General features: G+C 44.0%; 1 protein-coding gene across 1 annotated transcript in view; it reads right to left on the minus strand.

Moving 5' to 3' along the window:
- LOC135216180 (uncharacterized) overlaps window positions 1-20,979 on the minus strand; it is a 535,405-nt gene that overhangs the window by 229,680 nt on the left and 284,746 nt on the right. Inside the window, exon 8 of the mRNA XM_064251313.1 lies at window positions 6,269-6,451. Coding sequence (XP_064107383.1) covers window positions 6,269-6,451 — 183 coding nt within the window. The remainder of the gene's footprint in view (window positions 1-6,268; window positions 6,452-20,979) is intronic.

The following is a 20,979-nucleotide window of genomic DNA, read 5'->3' on the forward strand; positions in this document are numbered from 1 at the left end:
GCTCTTCGACCCTTTAGTAAGTGAAGCAGAGGAAGAAGATGCTTTCACTTTCTCTGCTCCGGGGTGAGAAGCCGGAGACTTATGAGATGAAGACGCCGAAGAAGTCTTCTTAGACGATGACGTCTTACTAAGGGTTTTCTGAGCCCTGTGGCCCTTCACCTTGGGAACCACAGAAGCGTCTGGTGTACTATACGGGAGCTCCGCCCCCGTAAAGCCCTGGAAGGAAGAAGAAGAAGGAACAGGAGATGAAGATCCAGAAACGCCCAAGGGAAGCCCTTGAGCGTCCAACATACCTACCTCAACCAACAAGTCATCCACACCTACCATGGGCTCTACATTTATATCTAATGTGGCGACCTCCGCCGAGATGTCCTGGCCTGGTCCTTCCTTCATACATTGAGCGACCTGCTGCTGAATGGTCGCAATCGTCGAGGCTGCCTCAGTAGGGTCGACGTACCCCGTCGGCTTGCCTCCGGGAAACAGAAGGACAGCCAGCCTCTTCTCCAGGATGTAAGGCTGTCCTTTGGCGGCATTCTTCCCGAAGCTGCCGACCCAAGCTCTCAGGGTTGCGAGAGCAGTCTCCCTGACTGCGGCAGCCTGAAAGAGAGGGCGATTATCAGATCTTAAGGCTAAAGGTGAATCCTAACCCTTAGACTAAATCAAGCTTAAGACTAGCAATATCGGAGCATATAAAGGTATCAGTATACCAAGGAAAACTTAAGCTTAAACATATATCAGAACTCATATTTTATGAATGTGCTGATGAGAAAAGTACTTACCCCATCCAAAAATTGACTCACAAGCTCATAGCAGATCAAACATGCCTCGTGGAACCAGACCTGTAAGTCGCCATGGCTGGTGAAGCAGGGAGCATGAGTCCTGCAGACATGCCCACAGGGGTCCTGCAACACGGCGTTGCATCCGGGGTGTTCACAGTTGGTAGCCTGTAAGTGGAAAGATACATGAGTATCGAGATTACACTCACAGGGCTACCCTAGTACTCCGCCGCATGCCAGAGATTAAAAAAAAATTTCGGGCATAACCCCTCCCCTAAGAACCTTATGCGATAATAGGTGATACAATAACGCCGGTGTAAGCCGGAGGAGGAAATTCCGTAAACCAGAGGTAAAATATAGAAATATGTTATATAACTATAAACGAAATTTCCAATAAGGGCAGGGGAGGGACCCAAGCTTAAGATAACTATAAACTAACTTAAGCATAACTAAAATTAAAATCGGAGGACGACTCCGAAGCGCGGCGCTGTCCAACTCTGATGGAAGAATGCCCTAGGGCACATGCCGGAGATGAAGGAACGATGGAAAGCTAAGGACCAATTGAAAACGTATCCACTCCATTGGTTGGCGGAGCCGACCACGTCCCCCCTCCCGTAACCGATGGAACGCCAGGGAAGAAGAGGCATAGGTCCGCCGTCACAGGGGGGGAAAGGCGAGGAGGGAAGAAATCAGTTCCTGTGTATACGGCGGAACGCCGGAGCAACTAGGGAGGGGGGAGGCCAACCCCCGTCACACCGAGGTACCACAGCGCACAAGGGAGAACAAGGTCACTCCCAGCCTAACAGTCTGTCCAGACTCCCCTACTCCCTCCGCGTAGGGAGAGAGGGAGCCAGGCCCGGATGGAGCGAGCGAGAACAGACACCCCACCCTCCTACTCTATGGCGAGAGGAAGACGGGGGGGAAGCGACTGGGGCGGGCGACTGGGGCGGGCGTCTAGCCGTACCGCGATCACGAGTGGACCAAGGTACGATAACACAACACAACCAACTGGATCGGACGCCAAGGGTCAAATGCAACCAAACTGACCAGGATGGTGCAACAATATGTGATGCAACAAAACTGACAATAAGGATGCAACAAAACTGTAACTAGCGTGGACCATAGGACCACTGAGACCCAGGCTATAGGCTATAAGGCTAGACGCCCTAGGCTAACCAAAATACACTATACATCGATAATTAAAGTAGGGGAAAAAATAAGGAGTGAAAGAAAAATAACGTCCAGGAGTGCACAACTGACCCGAAAGAAAGTCTATCACTCAGAGCTAGCCTAAGCCGATACAAAGAGCAATGGCTAGGGTCTGGACAGAAACACTCGAATGCCTACATGAGGTAGAGAGACATGCATGCATGACCTAAAACCAGGGGTAGGCTATAGGGTAAAACATCACAGCAGGCCAAACAGGCCACCTACATTCAACGCTTGCCACCCTCCGAAAAAGTACATTATAACGCGTCCTGACACCGGAGATGGGCATCAGTCGCGACTTGTTGTTGGTGAGAAACAGAGCTAAAGACCTCTACTCTCCTTTCGAAGTAAGTATTTTCTCCAAAGTTAGAAATTAAGGCCAAATTTTAAGATTTAAACAGAGGGTAGTGAAAAGGTTGGCTACGGCAGTGGAAATCTCACCAAAACGCTTTAGAAATTTTTACTTACAACTAAAAATGTTTCGAAGATTGACGCCATCTTGATGTTTACGGAGTCGCTTGTGTCAACAAACTTCCCATTTCCTGTGCTAAATCTGCACACCACTTGTACCCATAGACGCTGGGGCACTTTCATCACAACAATCGTAAACCAACCTCTTACCAGCACTTATTCAAGGGGACTACAGCATTCTTTGCGGCGTTTTGCGCTCTTCAATTGTTTATCAGTGTTGTCAATTGGTATGTGTTTTACCTCCAAACTAGGTATAAGACTTACACAAAAACCGGGGAAATAAGTGAAATTAGCGTATCTATTTGTATTATATATACGTACATATTACAGCAATTTTATCATTACTGCATTACTATGACAACTAGAATTCATCGAAACAGTTTGTAAATGCATCGGCGTATGTTGTACGCTCCACTAGATTGGCAACGATGAGTCATTTTTCCTCACGTCGTCTGCTCGTAAGTATACATCCGAAACATTTGTAATTTTTGGGGGTTAATTTGTTGCAAAAAAGGGTATAATAGACATGAATTAAATAAACATTTTGAAGTAAAGTTAAACTAAATATTGAGTAAAGTAAACAATTAAGGGAATAAAGCTTTGCATCTCATAATCAGTGTTGTCGTCTGCTGCTCGTAACTGTGTTTGCGGAGTGAGTGCTTAGGAACCAGGAACCACAGCGTGGTTCAAGTGCACTGTGGAGTGAATTAAGACCAAAATGTGTATAATTACAATCAAATAAGCACTGTGGAGTTTCAGTTGTGATGGCAGTAAGGATAAAAACCACCGATTACAAGGTAAGAATGAATTCAGTTTCCAACATAACCCGGGAATAACAAGTTTCATACTTTCACTAATATAGGCAACAAAATGTTGTTTTATTGTGCTGATTACAACTGCAATCTTGAGTAAGATCAATAAACGTTACATATATACGCTAACATTGTTCAAATGAGTGCTGGGAAGGCTGGGGAAAGATGGTGGCTGTCACTGATGAGAACCTTCCATGCAAAACGTAGCCGCCATATTGGATTTCAAAACTGCCTTGAAAACATATTTTACGAAGAGCTCACATGCTTATTTTAGCTCGTATGGGGTTTTCATATATCACATTATGTTGACGAAACTTCAGTCTTTTAAATGGTATGCTTAGAGTTGCAATTGTATTCTTGTTTCACCAATTAAATATCGAGTGAATAAGACCCGTCCACCGTGATGAGGGTTGGCCTGCCGTGGTGTTCTACCCTATCCCCTAAACGATGTAAAAACAGCATACGGTAAAATAAACAATAGGACTAGAGCCACACGTGAATAATTAAAAGGGGAAAGGTTCCAGGTATGGGGGACCGAAAACCTAACCGACCATGAGGCGGGACCATGCCGCCATGCTCCAGACCGGGAACCCATATTTATACCTAAAAAATGGAACGAAACTAAATCCAAACCTTTGCAGGGTACTTAACTCAGCTGCTGCAATCGCTGCACGTTCCATCTTGCAAAAAAAGGGGGAGATAAATCCAAAACACAGAGAGCGAAACGAAAATGTCCGCTAACTTGAAGGATGGCCACCAGAGGCGCGGTGATCGGCATGGCGTGGGTTGTAGTAGTAGTAGTTACCGCCTCAATCTGTGGGTCGGCTCTCTCGTTGAGAATTTTGATATAGGAGAATTCTAAATGGCAAGAAGTTCGTGGTAGTGGTCTCACTCGCCCCAGTTACCATACCGACACCCTTCTTTTATTTTGGGTGAGCGAGTCAGTTATACTGACATCTTCTTTGATTTGTTTTTTCTCTGGTATTTGTTAGCTAATTTACCTTAGAAATAATAAACTAAAGGATTATTTCACGCAGCGACACGAACTGAGCCCAGAAAATCTACTTATATATTTTACATCTATTTGGTTTGTATTAAACAGTAAATCATGCAGTCACATCGGGAAAGAGAGAAAGAAAGCTTTCCCTCTCTTGTCCCTTGATAACTGAGATAAGACTACAAGTAGCCTACCGATTTTACATGAATAATATATTGATATTACGCCAAGATAGGCACAAACACGCTCTTGAGAAGCTGGGTCTAAAATTAAACAACCTTTCTTTAAAATCCCAGCCCTTAACCCCAGAGTACGTCAAAAGCGCATTAGGCCTCTCTACGAACCAATTCTACTCGAATAATAGATACACACGTAATATAAGATAAGTTTGATGATTGTATGAATAAAATTTTTGTGGTCTATATTATATTTAAAAGGGAATTAATGAGAACCAGAGCTCCATGTGTTCTGATGATGCTCCCGAAATGGCGGCACGCCAACGGCCCCCCAATACATTTCTAAGGGGCCGAAGGCTAATTTGGGAAGCTCCCGCAACTGTATAAGTTATGAAAACACAAATTGGAATACTCAACTTAGGAGAAGGAGGAAGTTCTGCAGATGCCATCGCTAAAACAGAAATTACGGGAGCAACGAGAAACGCGTGCACTAGTTATGAAGTCTAAGTACAGAAAAGTAGATGGTGCACGGATCGGGTAGTAGTAGCAGAAGCGTGAGGGAGGAGAGGCCTTTGCAACGTCTCTTTCCAGGAGAGGAATTTTGGAAAGGAATCCTCTAATTGGCAGAAGACCTGTGAATAGTGGCTTCCACTCGCCTTGTACTTTATACCTATGGGTGCTCGCGCGAGGGTAGTAACCTCAGCACACCATGCTAGCTTTTTTCTCTGGTATATTTAGAATCTATTTATACTTAGAAAAGTGAGCTATGGGAACTTTTCACCGGCGAACACAGGTCGAACCCAGAAAAACGTATATAAGTAAATGTAAAAGTGTTTCTATAGAAATCTCAACAGGGCTCTCAGTATGGATATAATCTAACCATATCTTCCATACAGAATGGTACTATATTGCCAGATAGATGATGTTCATAATTTTTGCACTAGATACATAGCAATGTTGGGTGAGCAGTTTTCACGGGAGATAATATTTAAAAAATCCATACATGAATGTCTCGGCTCAGAAAGGAGGGTGCATGAACAACTTTTCCTCCTACTTTCTTGGGGTAGAACAGCAGACAATAGTGGAATTGATCATTTCACCTGTTGTTGAAGTTATAGGAACCAATGCTTGTTTGGCAGTTTGGGACTATTAAGTAACCTGTTCCTTTGAAGGTTAGGAGTTTGCTCAAAACCTTCAAAATCTGGGACAATGGTGGAAAATTATGTATTATTGTCCTCCACTTGTTCCAGTCTTGTAGGAAGGCATTTCTTGCTGTTGCTTGACTGTCCAAGTTCAGAGACACATATACAGGATTTCCATTTTTCAGGGGGGTTATGAATCTATATTCATGTCCATTGCCATACTTCGTACATAGCTTCCAAGTGATAAGTTATTTTTTAGTTTGCAACATGGCAGATTTTATACAGAACAGCCCACTAACCACCAAGGGGACCTTCAGGGAAGAATGTTGTTCTATTACAAAAGGTCAAAAGGTGAAGACTGTTCTGGTCATCAATCTTTAGAGATCAGACCCAGTCATTTAACTACAAGATTACATTTTCCACAACAGGTCCATCCTGCCAGAAGAAGAGAATATGGAGTGAGGAAAACTGGTGGGAATCCCTAGCTAATTTATTTAATGGCTATTCAAGACTCAATTATGATTGAGACCTAAGTAGTTGCTCTCTAATCCCCTTCATTAAACAAGAGTGAAGGAGCCTGGTAATCATAATGTAATAACCTAGTAACAAAGTGCAACTTATTAATAAGGTATCAACCAGATGGACTATAACGTACTTTCTGGTGACAGAAAAACTAGTTTCTTACTCTGAATCAGTTAGACGCTCAACAATGTTGATGTGGGTAAAATACCATGTCTTGCCTTCGCCATTCTCAATAACTTCAGTCACCTCTCTTACAAATGGTCGATTTGGAATATCTATAGTGCAAAATATCCCATTGGCATCTTGAGCTATTACCTCCCACTTATCTATATTTTGTGTTTTCTTCCTGAAAGAGAAAAAGATACAATTGAATATATAACTTCAAGAGTATTTTAGAATGCATGTCTGTGTTGAAGTTCTAATGTCAGCCTATAACAAACCACTACTATAATACACAACCTAGAACAAAAATACTCCTATACTCCTAAAGACAAAATATTGTGCAACAAAAGCATTAAGACTGATATCCTGCAGATATAAAAAATAAACCTTTTAATAGGCTTTACACTAAAACTTACAAAGAGAAATACAATGGCTGAAACTGCTCAGATTACAAAAACAAAATGATGCAATATAGGTTGGCAATGACCATACATTGATATTAACTCCTAGAAAAGGAAGAAATTAACAGTGCTCTGAGTTTTTCAAATTTCTCATAAAAAACTACTATCAATGTAAGTGAATGACTTAAAAATAATAAACAAGAATATTTTCTCTTGTAAATTCATCCCCAAGCTATAAAACCAAAGATAAACCAATGGAAAATCCTGTAAACATTTCTGGGCTCAGCCTGTGTCGCAACATGAAATGTCCCTTTAGCACACATTTCTAAGGTAAAATATTGCTATAATACCAGAGAAAAAAGCTAATATGGCATTGCCAGAATATTCTGGGTCGCTCACCTTATTTTAAGGTGTCGGTATGGTTTCTGGGGCAAGTGAAACCACTACCAGAGGTCCTTTGCCATTTAGATTCATCCTTCTTCAAAATCCCTCAACTATAGAGGAGCCGACCTAAGGCCCCCTCCTCGCTACCGTTACGGCTAGCGCCTCTGACGTCATTCCTTTCGATAGCATGATCCACACCCCACGTGTTTTTTCTGCTCTGTGTTGTGTTCATTCTGGAATTCTCTTGTTTTCAACATGCAACGTCAAGATTCTTCTGCATCCAAGTTAAGTACTACTGCTATTAATGTTTTACACCATTTACAAACTGCCCTGGGCCCGTTTAACCGTTTTATTTAGGTTTTATGGACGGCATTCCATGCGGCATTGTCCCCGCGCGTTTCATTGTTTCGTGCCCCATTCGGTCCCCTATACCGTTTGAGCTCGATTTTCTCTAAGCAGTACATTATTATATTTACGATGATGCATTTATTGACGTTTTATTTACGTTATGTTATCTCTACACGGGGGTTGTTTTCCGAGCTCATCCTAGGCTCGTAGCCTACGCCGTTTCCTTTCAGCTTAAGAGTTCATGCATGCATGTTCATTTCAGTTGTCAGGTTACTCTTAGTTAGGCCCTTTCAAAGGACCATGGTCCTTTTCTCGTGTCCTCGAGCCACCCTGGCCACCCGCCCTGCGTATCTTCGTCTCGGCATAGGCTAGCTGCTCGGAGTCGCCAGGCTCGTCCTTCCTTCTCGGTTGGCCTGATCCAGCTTCTCCAGGACATCTCTTTCTCTCTTCCATCATATTTTCTTCCTTTCCCCCCGTGTTTTGTTAGGATGTTATTTTGTATTTTCATGCTTATTGAGACGGCTTTGGCTGGCCTAGGCCTCCTCTGATCGCGTGGCCTTTCTCACCGCGTGGCTCATCACACGGTCGAGAGAGGTTCCAGGCGACCGCGTATGAGCCACCCAGCGTCGGTCCTCCCAGCTCTCTTCCCCCTCCTTGGGGGGAGATACGCTCGCTCACGTTGTCTCAGACAACTGATCTGAGCACCCTCCCTTCCCTCCCTTCCACGCAGGGGGATACGGGAGTTAGCTAGAGGATGCTCGACGTCGGTTTGGCTCCATGCTACTCTCCCCAGTAGAGTACCAGGGGGACCCCTGCTTGGCTGAGTCTCGGTTGGCCACCAGGCTCGGCTGCGCTCAGCTCTCCTCGGCTCTCAGGCCACGTTCTCCTACCCCTAGTCACCACCCCTTCCGCTCTAGCGGATCAGGATCCCGGTACAGCCAGGTCCTATGGTCCGGTGACACTATGATGGCCCCGGCCTCATTACAAGGATACGCTTTTGCATGCATGTTTTACATTTATATTTAACATCCATTATCTTAGTTTAAGTTGGTGGAGACCCCGCTACCCACCTGGGATTTCCACCTACTTATTCTAGATTTAAGTCTTGACGGCGGAGTTGTCAACCCCGCCGTATTATTTGGTCCCCTCCTGCTCCTCACCCGTTGTTCCGACTACTCCTTGCTCCGGCGTAGGGATTAGGTGGTCTCCCTGATTCAGTGACTTTTATGCCCTCCGGCAACGCCGCAGACACACTGATTCAAGCTGTTCTACCGATCCTGTCGGACGACTCACCACATTACAAGGTTGAAGAGCAGGCAGAGACTAACCCTTGTTATCTTTTAACTCCGGAGCACTCCGGTGTTATGATATATCACATCACGGACTTAGTCCAGGATGTTAGTGATGATACTCATGTGTCGTTTCCCTTACAGGTCACCCATTGTATGGAGTCGGGCTGTAACGCCGTGCTGCAGGACCCCCTGTGGGCACGAGGTCTGCCGGACCCATGCCACCTGTGCGATCCGGTTCAACGAGTCTCTGGTTTGGCACCACGAGAGTTGCTCAATCTGCTACGAGTTCATTGACCAGGTCTCCTCTGGGGTGAGTAATGTTCCAAATACTACACTTTAATACAGTGATTTCAGTGACCAATATGATCCGTGATATATCAATCATCTTACGTTACAGTTTAATCTGAAGTAGCCATAAGTATTAATACTAACCCCTCTTTCAGGGCGCCCAAGTGATCCGGGAGTCCGCCCTTTCCACCCTGAAGGTCTGGGTTGGTGGGTTTGGTCACAACGTGACCAAGGGCCAACCCTACATTCTATCTAAGGAGATGGCCATCCTCATCTTCCCCGGCGGGAAGAGGGCCTCTATGTGGACCCGGAGGTGGCGGCTCCCCTGATTACTGCCATCCAAGAGCAAGTGGCGCAAACTTCAGAGGAGGTGACGACACAGGAGGTCGCCCAAGAAGTAGCCGCACTGGACCTGGACCTCGAGCCCATGACGGTGGAGGGCGCAGGTAAGGATGAAAGTGAGGCAGGTTTTGTAGGGGCTCAAGGGCTTTCCTTGAGCCCATCTAGAGCTTCTTCTCCTACTACTTCTACTTCTTTCCAGGGATTCACCGGAGGTATTCAGTCGGTCAGACCGAAGTCCGCCCTGGTGATCCCTAAAGTCAAAGGTAAGCATGACTTTAAATCGCTTCAGAAGTCGCTGTCGAAGTAGTCAGATTCTAGCCTTGCCCATAAGTCTTCGGCTCACCATCCCGGAGCGGACAAGGCTAAACTGGCATCTTACTCTAAGGGTTCCAAGTCCAAGTCTTCTAAGGACAAGGCTCAGGTCTTCCCCTCCAACCCTGAGCCTTCAACCTCCAAGGGAGCCAGACTCAAGACTCCTAAGGAGAAGGTAGAACCTTCCCCTTTCGACCCAGACACCTTCTCTGCTAATATCTCCGCCAATATTATGCAGCAGATGGGTAGTTTGGTCGGGAACTTGGTTCAAACCAAGTTCCAAGAGATGTTTGTTCAGCTCTCATCTTCTCTAGAGGAGTCAGGGCAGTCTATTCGAGCTATCTCGGATAGGCTGGTTACCAGGAGAACCTCATCGCAGGGCTCCGCGAGAACACAGCGACAGGACTTCCACAGCCCTGCATGGTAGCTCAAGTCATGCCGGATTCGTCTACCCTTCCCATGTTTACGGCAAGCAACCCCTGGAGAATTTCTTCCCACGCTCCCCACGTAGACGGCATGCAAACGATTGAGGGCTGCGGAACTCGAAGGATTGAGGACTTCGAGTTTCATCCGCAAGAATTACAGCCCCCTTTCATTGGCTATGTCTGCCTTACATAAGCGGGTATGAGAAGGGAAGACAAGGTCCCGAAAGAAACTGTAATTCTCTCTCGGGATCACGCACAACGGGAATGGCTATGTAACCTAAAAGAGTGGCAATGTACCAATACCAAGGTTACCGCCTTCAAAAGTCCTTTCACGATCTTCACTGTGGACGAGGAGACTCCCATCCCGTTCACATTGAAGGTACTGGAACTCACTCTGTAAGCCGCAATGAAGGATGAACCGATGCCACAGCTCCGGGAGACAGAACCAACATCCCTCCTGCTCCCCGGAACAGACAATCACTGGGTAGATCTTCTGGCCACCTTTTCTGTGGGTAAACTAAAACCGGACTGCGCCATCTCTCAGTTCAGCAAGAGATTACCCAGGCTGACAGACAACCTCATCCAGACAGAGTACGATGCCAGGATGAGGCTGTGCAGATCCCTCAATTCCTTAGTAATGCTGGAAGTATCGGCTCTAATCTACGGAGAAGAGCCGCTATTCAAAATCATTGCGAAGTCACTATTGTACTCGATGCAATGTGACCTGTATGATTTCGTCATAGCTAGGCGAAATTGTAGGAAGCATGTACTGGCAGAGGCCACTATCCGACATGAGCCTAACAAGCTCTTAGCCTCATCCATTAGGGGCGCTGGCCTCTTCCCAGCCTCTGTAGTGAACGAAGTTCACTGCGAGGCAATTAGGTTCAATCAGAGTCTAAGGGTTCGCTGGGGTTTGGTCAGCAAACACAAATCAGAGTCGGCTGCATCAAACCCAAAATCAAAGAAGAAGCCTAGGAAATTCCAGCCTTTCCAGGCTTCTCAACAGCAGGCTCGCAACCCTCCACTTCCAAGTCGCAGCCACAACAGTAGTTTGTGCTGCTAACAAAACCGCCTCAGTAGGCACAGGCTTCGACCTCCTACGCTGTCTCCCCTGCTTTCAACCCAATTTTCGAAGGTCAGTCCTTTCAGCCCTTCAACAGGTTTGGCAGGGGTAGCAGGGCAAGAGGCGCCTTCCGCCAACGGGGCAGCGGAAGAGCCTCTAACCGAGGTAAGGGTTCCCAAGGACGACGTGGGGCACGCCCTTCCTCGAACCAGTGAGAATTCTCAGGTAGGAGGGAGACTGTTCCTCTTTCGTCACCGATGGAGGTTCAGCAAATGGGCCCAAAGTATTGTGTCCAAAGGTCTAGGGTGGAGCTGGCTCAAAGGTCCTCCTCCATCCAAAACCTTTTATCAACAACCAACAGCGGAATTGATAGAATACTCTCAAGACCTCCTTCAAAAAGGAGTAGTGTCAAGAGTCAAGCATTTAAAATTTCAAGGCAGCTTGTTCAGCGTAACAAAGAAAGGCTCAAACAAATGAAGAATAATTCTAGACTTGTCCCGTCTGAACTTATTCATTCGTTGCGACAAATTCCGAATGCTGACCATTTCTCAGGTGCGGACCTTACTTCCCCGTGGGGCCGTCACCACCTCTATAGATCTTACAGATGCCTACTATCATGTTCCAGTAGCAAGACACTTCCGCCCGTTTCTAGGCTTCAGGCTAGGAAACCAGGCATTCTCTTTCAAAGTAATGCCGTTCAGGCTCAACGTAGCCCCCAGGATATTTACAAAACTGGCGGAGACAGTCGTTCAAGAACTGAGGTCACAAGGAATAATGCTAGTAGCTTATCTGGACGATTGGCTCGTATGGGCCACAAGCATCGAAGAATGCCACAAAGCAACGGTCAAAGTGATCCAGTTTCTGGAACATCTGGGGTTCCAGATAAACAAGACCAAGTCCCGGCTAACACCGGAGTCTCGCTTTCAGTGGTTAGGCATTCAATGGGACTTGAACTCTCACACTATCAATTCCGCCGTTGAAGAAGAGAGAAATAGCCAAGGCAACCAGGCAATTTCTCAAGTGCAAGCAGACGTCCCGGAGGAACCAAGAAAGAATCCTAGGCTCTCTCCAGTTTGCTTCAGTAACGGATGTTCTTCTAAAAGCCAAACTGAAAGACATAAACCGCGTTTGGCGCTCAAGAGCAAACAACAGATCCCGGGACAAACTAGCCACTATCCCGGCGATCTTACAAAAGAGACTCCGCCCATGGACGGAGATCAAGAATTTGTCAAAGACAATTCCACTCCAGTTCCCTCCGCCGGCACTATTGATCCACACAGATGCATCACTAAGCAGCTGGGGAGGATACTCACAGTACAAAAAGGTACAGGGAACCTGTTCCTTACCATTCTGCCAGCTTCATATCAATGTACTGGAAGCTATGGCAGTGTTCCTCACCCTGAAAAAGCTTCATCCAGCCAAGAAATCTCATATCAAACTAGTGCTGGACAGTACAGTTGTAGTACACTGCATCAACCCATGTGAACCATGTCATGATAGCCATATTTTCACTGGCAGCCAAGAACAAATGGCACCTGTCCGCCACCCATCTAGTGGGTGTAAGGAACGTAGTAGCGGACGCGCTATCATGATCAGTCCCACTGGAGTCAGGGCTTCATGTAGATCTCTTCGCCACCAAGTCGAATCACAAACTCCCTTGTTACGTGGCACCCAACCTGGACCCTCTGGCCTATGCCACGGACGCCATGGCTATAGATAGGAATCAGTGGAAGAGGATTTACCTCTTTCCTTTAGTGAATCTTCTCTTGAAGGTTCTGAACAAGCTCAGGACGTTCAAGGGACACATTGCTCTAATAGCCCCCAAGTGGCCCAAGAGCAACTGGTTTCCACTTCTACTGGAATTGGGACTCCGACCTCAACGGATTCCCAACCCCAGACTATCACAACTAGTACAAACGAGGACTGTGTTCGCTTCCTCAGGAATTCAGAAAGCCCTAACTTTATGGACTTCATGAAGTTTGCGGCACAAAGAGATGCCAATATCGACCCTAAGAATATCTTACTCTTAGAATCGGATAAACGGGAATCGACCCTACGTTAATATGACTCAGCAGTTAAAAAACTGGCTGTATTCCTGAGGAATTCTGATACACAAACCATGACAACTAATCTGGCCATATCCTTTTTCAGGACACTGTTTGAGAAAGGTTTAGCAGCTAGTACTATTACTACTACTAAGTCTGCACTTAAGAAAATCTTCCAGTTTGGATTCAAAATAAATCTGACAGACTCTTATTTTTCATCTATCCCTAAGGCCTGCGCTAGACTCAGACCATCAGAGAGGCCCAAGTCTGTGTAATGGTTCTTGAATGATGTCCTTAAATTGGCCTCGGACACTAATAATGACTCATGTGACTTTTTACCCCTCCTGAGGAAAACATTATTCCTATTAAGTCTGGCCTCAGGAGCCAGGGTATCCGAACTGTCAGCTCTATCTAGAGATTCTGGTCATATAGAGTTTCTCCCTTCAATTTCTATCTAAGAATGAGGACCCACTGGATAGGTGGGCCCCATGGAAAATTGTCCCACTTCCATAGGACCCGTCCTTATGTCCAGTTGCTACTCGTATGACCATACCTAAATAGAACTGCCCTAAGGTCTTCAGGCCCTCTATTTATTAGAGAAAAGGGAGGCACCATTTCCTTAAAAGGAATCAGGCAGCAAATCTTATACTTTATTAAGCAAGCCAACCTGGAGTCCTTCCCTCGGGTACATGATATTAGAGCAGTAGCTACCTCTATCAATTACTTTCAGCATATGAATTTTGATGATCTGAAGAAGTACACAGGCTGGAAATCTCCGACAGTATTTAAAAGCCATTATCTTAAGTCCTTAGAAGCCCTTAAATTTCCAGCAGTGGCAGCGGGAAACACAGTTTCTCCTGACACTGCTTGAGTAGTTGTAAGTAGTTTAACCTAGATCTCTCCTTTCTACCTGCCTCGCTGACATTCTTGCCGTGGCTCAGCCACCATGTAGCCTTATTGTACCTTGGATGCCACATGTTGTATATATTGTGATATTTCCTCTTGTTCTGTTCTTAGGATTAGTCACAGTTTAAGTTAACCTTGCTGTTTAGTATTAAGTATGAATTGTTTTGTATTGACTTTACTGTTAAGGTTCCAATTGCCTTTTTGTTACTCATCTTGTAACTTTATCCTTAGATTAGAGCAATTAACCTTAATTGTTTTTTATTATCCTGTATATTACTTGTGTGCTTCCTTATTCCAAGCTTATGTGGCCATTTCTCTGGTACTATTTCACGTAGCAACACGGGCTGAGCCCAGAAAAGGGATTTTGACGAAGGAAAAATCTATTTCTGGGCAAAGTCCCGTGTCACCCAGTGAAATCCCACCCTTTTTGGCCCAAGCTTGGGTGCTATCTGCAGGAATGACGTCAGAGGCGCTAGCCATAACGGTAGCGAGGAGTGGGCCTTAGGTCAGCTCCTCTATAGTTGAGGGATTTTGAAGAAGGTGAATCTAAATGGTAAAGGACCTCTGGTAGTGGTTTCACTCGCCCCAGAAACCATACCGACACCTTAAAATAAGGTGAGCGAGCGAGAATATTCTGGCAATTCCATATTGGCTTTTTTTTCTCTGGTATTATAGCAATATTTTACCTTAGAAATGTGTGCTAAAGGGACATTTCACTGGGCGACACGGGACTTTGCCCAGAAATAGATTTTTCCTTCGTCTAAATCCCTTTAATACCTCAATATATTTAACAGATTGCAAAATTGTAATCCTAGACATAACTGATTCATATGAGTACATTCCCCTTGTACACAATACAGTGGTTCCTGATATTAACATCCTTCCTTTCTTGAGATTCATTACCTTTACCAATCTCTCTTCAATGCATGCTGCTACATAAATCCATTTTCACCATCAATTTTCCTATTATGTTTATATGGTAAATGCACTGCAAAATTCTGGTTCATGCTTTAACTTTCTTGTTTTACCATAGTATATCCTCATACTAAAGTCATTGTCATCATCATCATCATCACCATTATTATTATTATTATTGAAAAAGAAACCCACAAAATCACTTTGTAACTTGTTTACTACTACGTATTTACATTTAATTTTACTCCAAGAGTGTGGAGTAAAATTAAATGTAAATATGTAGAAGTAAACAAGTTACAAAGTGATTTTGTGGGTTTCTTTTTCAATCTTCAATAGAAAACTGAAAGAAGTTTTTGTTTGGTTCATTATTATTGTTATTATTATGAGCTTGTTGGAGTGTGCAATGTTTGCTGAGACTTGGCGCTGCTGTTTCCCCTAACCTCATGGTCCCCTACTCCACCCCCTCCCTCCAAGGCAGGGTGGGTGGCTATCATGTCTCCCCTACTGTCACCTGGGTAAGAACAAACAAGATCTACTCAGATATTATTAATAAAGATTATTGTTAAAAGATGACTACCTCGTGCAAATTTATCTCATATTAAGTTTTCTTAATTTTCCTTATGATGTGCTTCTCTTGCACACTAACGTATTGGTCAACAACCGGCCAATGTTCACACTTTGACAAATATAAATTGTTTATACAGCAGTTTTATTCTCTGGAAAAGGGCAGGGAGATAAAAACTGGTGTGGTAAATCTACAGACTTTCCAGAAGATCCTTTTGAAGTTTCTTCTATCAACTTTACCAGTGGATAGTTCCTGGATATTTCAGTGGTTCTTTTGCAGTTTCTCTTGTCATCATGTTTCAGACAGCCCACTGGTCATCTGCTGAATGTGTGAGACAAATCTGGAAACATGGGGTGCGGGTGGAGGTATATATGGGAGGCCAGTGTTGCTTGCTAGGGAATTATCTTCCCTGAGCAAAGCCTTCTTTCATATACTGATGGTCAGGTGCTCTCTTGTGTGCGAGCATTGGAGTACGCAGAGGAGAGCTTAATGGTATTAGGAGGATTGCTGTCTGCAGATGGATGCTTCTGATTTATTTCCTAACCAGAGATGCTGGTGGACGTTGCCCCTTGAGCTGTTGTTGGGAGGAAGAAGGTCTCCCGTGTGGTATTTAAGATTAGGCTTCTCTCCCCAATGAATGGGGTTTCCAGGAGGCACATGTGGTGATGGTTGGTCGTATGGTCAATTATCTTGATGTTAGGGATAATGTCACCTCTTTTTACTCTTATGTGCAGTCCTGGCATGATTATATATGGCACCCTCCAGAGTATGGCAGGAGATCCTCTTGGAGAACTGCTTGGTATAGTCATAATGATATAAGTGCCAAAGCACTCCCAGACGGGGCATTTGTGTCGGTAGACCATGTTAGTTCTCTTCAAGGAATCCTGCATGAAGGGTGCCCAGATTATTTTTCATCACCAGACTTAATTTTTCTATTTCTGTGACAAGCTTGATCTGTTTCTCAAGGCTGGATAGGCTAACAGTGCTTTTAATGATGGACTTGAGGGCATGCTCATCTTTATATCCCTTGTGGAATCTTCCCTTACAGAAGATTTTGATGTCATCAGAGGTAGTGGGGGAGGTTCCTGATGGTACCATCTATCCACAACTCTTCTAATGCACTTGTCCACATCCCGATTTGTATGCAGCTATAAATGAGAACCTGGACAGTGCATTCCAGTTCTACATGTGTGTCTGTCCAGGAGGAGCAGTACGAGAGAGCTCTTCTGATAAAGGCACTGATGGCAAATTGTTTATACTATCTCTCAGAGCACTTACAACCTCCACTTAGACACATGGCCAGGTTTGTGGGTTTTGTACGAGTACATACCTTCATGGTTAAGTGCTCCTCCCATTGCTCAATGAGGACATCAAAGAAGGGGAGGCAATGATTGCAGCTGTATTCAATGGTAAAGTTGAGACATTCAGACAGCAGTGAGTGTGCAAGATGCGTTTCAAGTTCTCTATCCCTTCACTTGTCCCAGTGCTGACGAAAGTGTCGTTGATGTACTGTACTTAAATCTGGAGCTTTTCTATGCTGTTGAAGACTCTTTGCTTGACGGTACCCATGTAGAAATTAGCAGAGAGGACTCCAAGGGTAGAACCCATCGCTACCCTAACTCTGTATGAGTGACAATACACACAGATAGATGCCTTGTTGACAGGTTGGGAGGACATTGGGAGGATCGTCAGGTGGCAGGGAGGTGGTCAGCTACTCTAAGGAATTGTTATATAGATTTCCTGGAGCTGATGGCTGTCTTTTTGTCTCTCAAAACTCAAACATCCAGAAGAGAGAGACATTTGGTTGATTCTAAACAACATGACTGAAATGTCCTACATCAAGAGGTTAGGATGATGCTCACTTCTTCTAAATATGATAATGCTAGTCATCCTTCGATGGTGAAAGCAAGGAAGTGGCACTTGTCTGCAATTCACCTCATGGGGTCTCTCAATGTAATAGTAGACTCCCTATCAAGGAAAACAACAGCCTCAACAGAGTGGATGTTACACAATCACTCTTTTCAGAAAATAGCCAACATGCTTCCACAACTGGAAGTGGACCTGTTTGCCACATATGAGAATCACAAACTGCCAGTCAAGCAACATCAAGATTTCAAAGATGTTGAGCAAACTCCTACCCTTCAAAGGAACAGCTTACTTAATAGCCCCAAATTGGGTAAATAGGCACTGGTTCCTATTACTTTAACAATAGGAGAAGAGATAAGTTACACTACTGTCCGCTATTTTATCCCAGCCAGCAGGAGGGAATGTCGTTTACAGATCCTCTATTGTGTCCCGAGACCTTAACAGGTGGATATTCTTAAATATTATCTACCATGAAAATTACTCACCCAACCTAGTGCAAAAATACCAGACTAGAGAAGATATGGTTTGATTATATCCATACTGGGCGTTGTAAGAATTTCTAGGGAAACTTAAATTTTCATATCACTTTTTGAAGACAAACGCCTTGCAATTACGTACAACAATCATGGCATACAAGGCAGCATTAATGGAATCATTGCTTTATTGAGTTGGGATTGGCTCAAATATAAAGATGTCACCTCCCTTCTGCAGTCCATCGCACTACAAAGACCCGCTCTCGAAAGATTCCAATTCCCTGGACAAGGTGCTTAGACTTTGATCGGTCCTCTCAGTTCAGAGAACCTGATACAACCACAACTCACAATCTACAATAGTCAATCTTCTTGATTGCATTAGCATCAGGAGCTTGTATTAACAAACTGGACTCTCTTAGAGAGGGACAATACATCATGCAAATCACTGACCATCAATAATTATTGTCCTCTTCTCTGTCATTCCTGGCCAAAAATGAGAATCCTTTAGGAAGGAAATCTCCTATTCTAAGTACTAAACTAAATTTAGCAGACAAAACTTTATGCCCAGTTCAAGCACTTAAGGTTACCTAGAGGTCATGGCAAACATCCCAGAAGGTCCTTTTTTCTATACTCTAGCAACATTATTGCCATGAGGTCAAACAAATTAAACTACATTGTGTATTAGTAGGTGGTCTGGTCAGTCCTGACCCATAGGTGCTACAGCGGAAAACCATGGGTCTTCCTAACAGGCAGGTATGCTGTCACTGGGGAAGGTTTGACAATACTGCAACTACAGCCCGCATGCTTAGGTAAGTCACCGCAGAACTTCACCATAAAAACATAAGTTTCCATATGGTTTCTTGTTCTTTGCTACCAAACGTTAAGGTATTCAGAATAAAGAATGGAGCCTTGAAACCTGTGGCTTGACCACAGACCGGAAATGTTTATGGGTTTTTGGGATTAAAATTTGAGAGCTCTTCAACACCTGTCATGTTCTATGTAAAGCTCCTTGAGGACAATAGTTTCTACACTATTAAAAACAGATTTTGACATAGGAGAAGCCTATTTTTGGTACTCACTGTTGAGTCCTCAAAACCCTCCCACTTCCCCAATGAAAAGGCATGGGATTTAGGTAAGGGATCATCTTGCATTGGCCAACAGAAAGTAATGGCATCTTGGTCCGTTTCTGGTCGTATGTAAACAATATGATGGTGCGTATGCGCATAGCCACTTCTTCTTGCAGATTTTTTACACAGAAAAACTGGGTTCAGCATTCGCTGATGATAAGAGAAAGTACCCCTCTTATCCTGAGTCCATTTATACTCCATCATGTGTTATTATGTTTATCATTACCACACAATACCAGCCACAAGACCAACTAAAAGAGAATTCTCTGACATTAGTCTGATCACCATAAAGCTCTGGACAGACAATGGAAAGGGTAACTACTTGAGGACTCAACAGCAACTACCAAAAATAGGTTTTTCCTATGTCAAAAACTGTTATTTTTAAGTGTTAATTTTGCTGGCAAGCAATAATTACCATGCTGTTATTAATACGGTATATACCACTTTACACCTATGAAGGTTATGTTTGTGGCAGTTTACATGTGCCATCCCCATTGGCAAACAGTGGATTATGGAATTTCCAGTGGAGCAAGCATCATCCGGGGCTTGCTTATTAGCAGCCCTGTATTGAAGAAAAACAAAACTTTAAGTAACGGTAGGCTGTGAGTCACATATATCTGTTGGATAAGAAGAATGCACACTAGGGTAAAATGGAGTGACTTGGTTACAAGTACATGACCATGATGACCAGTTAAGAGACAAGCTCGAAGGTGAAATTCAGGTTAATTAAATATTGGTGTTACCTCATTGAATTATGATTAAACTTTGGGTACAGGAAGCTCCCGTCTAATGATGGGGGCCTCCACTCCTGGTCAAGCACTGATAACCAAAAATCATTGTTAACCGGAACATCACAATAATTATGGCATATAGGGCACTATAAGTTTTTCAAAATAAAAAAAAACAGGTTTTCATGTAGGAAAAACCTATTTTTGGTACGTTCTTGAATCCTCAAGGATTACCCTCCATGTTCTATCCAGACCTCCATGGTGACCAGACTAATGTCAAAGAATTCTCTTTAACTGGTCTTTTGGTCGGATATTGTGTCATAATGATAAACATTATACTAACATGTGATAAGAGTATAAATGGACTCAAGATAAGAGGGTACTTTCTATTATCCTCAGCGAATGCTAATGCCCAGTTTGCTTACTTCAAAACCACAAGAAGAAGAAGTGGTTGTGCGCATACACACCCTTTCTGTTGGTCAATGCAGGATGATCCCTTACCTAAATCCCACATCTTTTTGTCAGGGAAGTGGGAGGGTTTTGAGGACTCTACAGCAACTACCAAAAATAGGGTTTTCCTACGTCAAAACCTGTTTTTTGATAGCGTAGCTGCTGTCTCGTTCTCAAGGAGCTTTACATAGAAATTGACAGGTGACGAAAAGCTCTTGAATTTTAATCCTAACAACCCAAAAAACATTTGCAGTCTCCAGTGTCAAGCCACTAGTTTCAAGGCCCCATTCTTTATTCCAAATACCTTTAAAGGTTTGGTAAAAAAAAGAACAAGAGACTAAAGTGAGAACTCACATATTTTAGGGTAAAGTTCTGTGGTGACTTACTTAGCTAAGCATGCTGGGTATGGTTGCAGTGGTATTGTCAAACCTTCCCCAGCGACAGTTAGCATACCCGCCTGTTAGGACGACCCGTGGTTTGCCGCTGTAGTACCTATGGGTCAAGACTATCCATGCCACTAACCAATACACAGGTTAGTCTAATTTGTTCGAGCTCGTGGCAATTGTTGCTAGAGTGCAGGAAAAAACGGAACTTTTGGGATGTCTGCCATAACCTCTAGGTAAACCTTAAATGCTTGAACTGAGCATAATGTTTTTGTCTGGTAATTCTAGTTTACTTAGAATAGGAGATTTTCTTCTCAAAGGAATCTCATTCTTGGCCAGGAATGACAGGCCAGAGGATGATAATAATTGATTGTCAGCCATTTGCATGATGTATTTTCC

This window comes from Macrobrachium nipponense, chromosome 6 (assembly GCF_015104395.2).
Source record: "Macrobrachium nipponense isolate FS-2020 chromosome 6, ASM1510439v2, whole genome shotgun sequence".
NCBI classification, from domain to species: Eukaryota; Metazoa; Arthropoda; class Malacostraca; order Decapoda; family Palaemonidae; genus Macrobrachium; species Macrobrachium nipponense.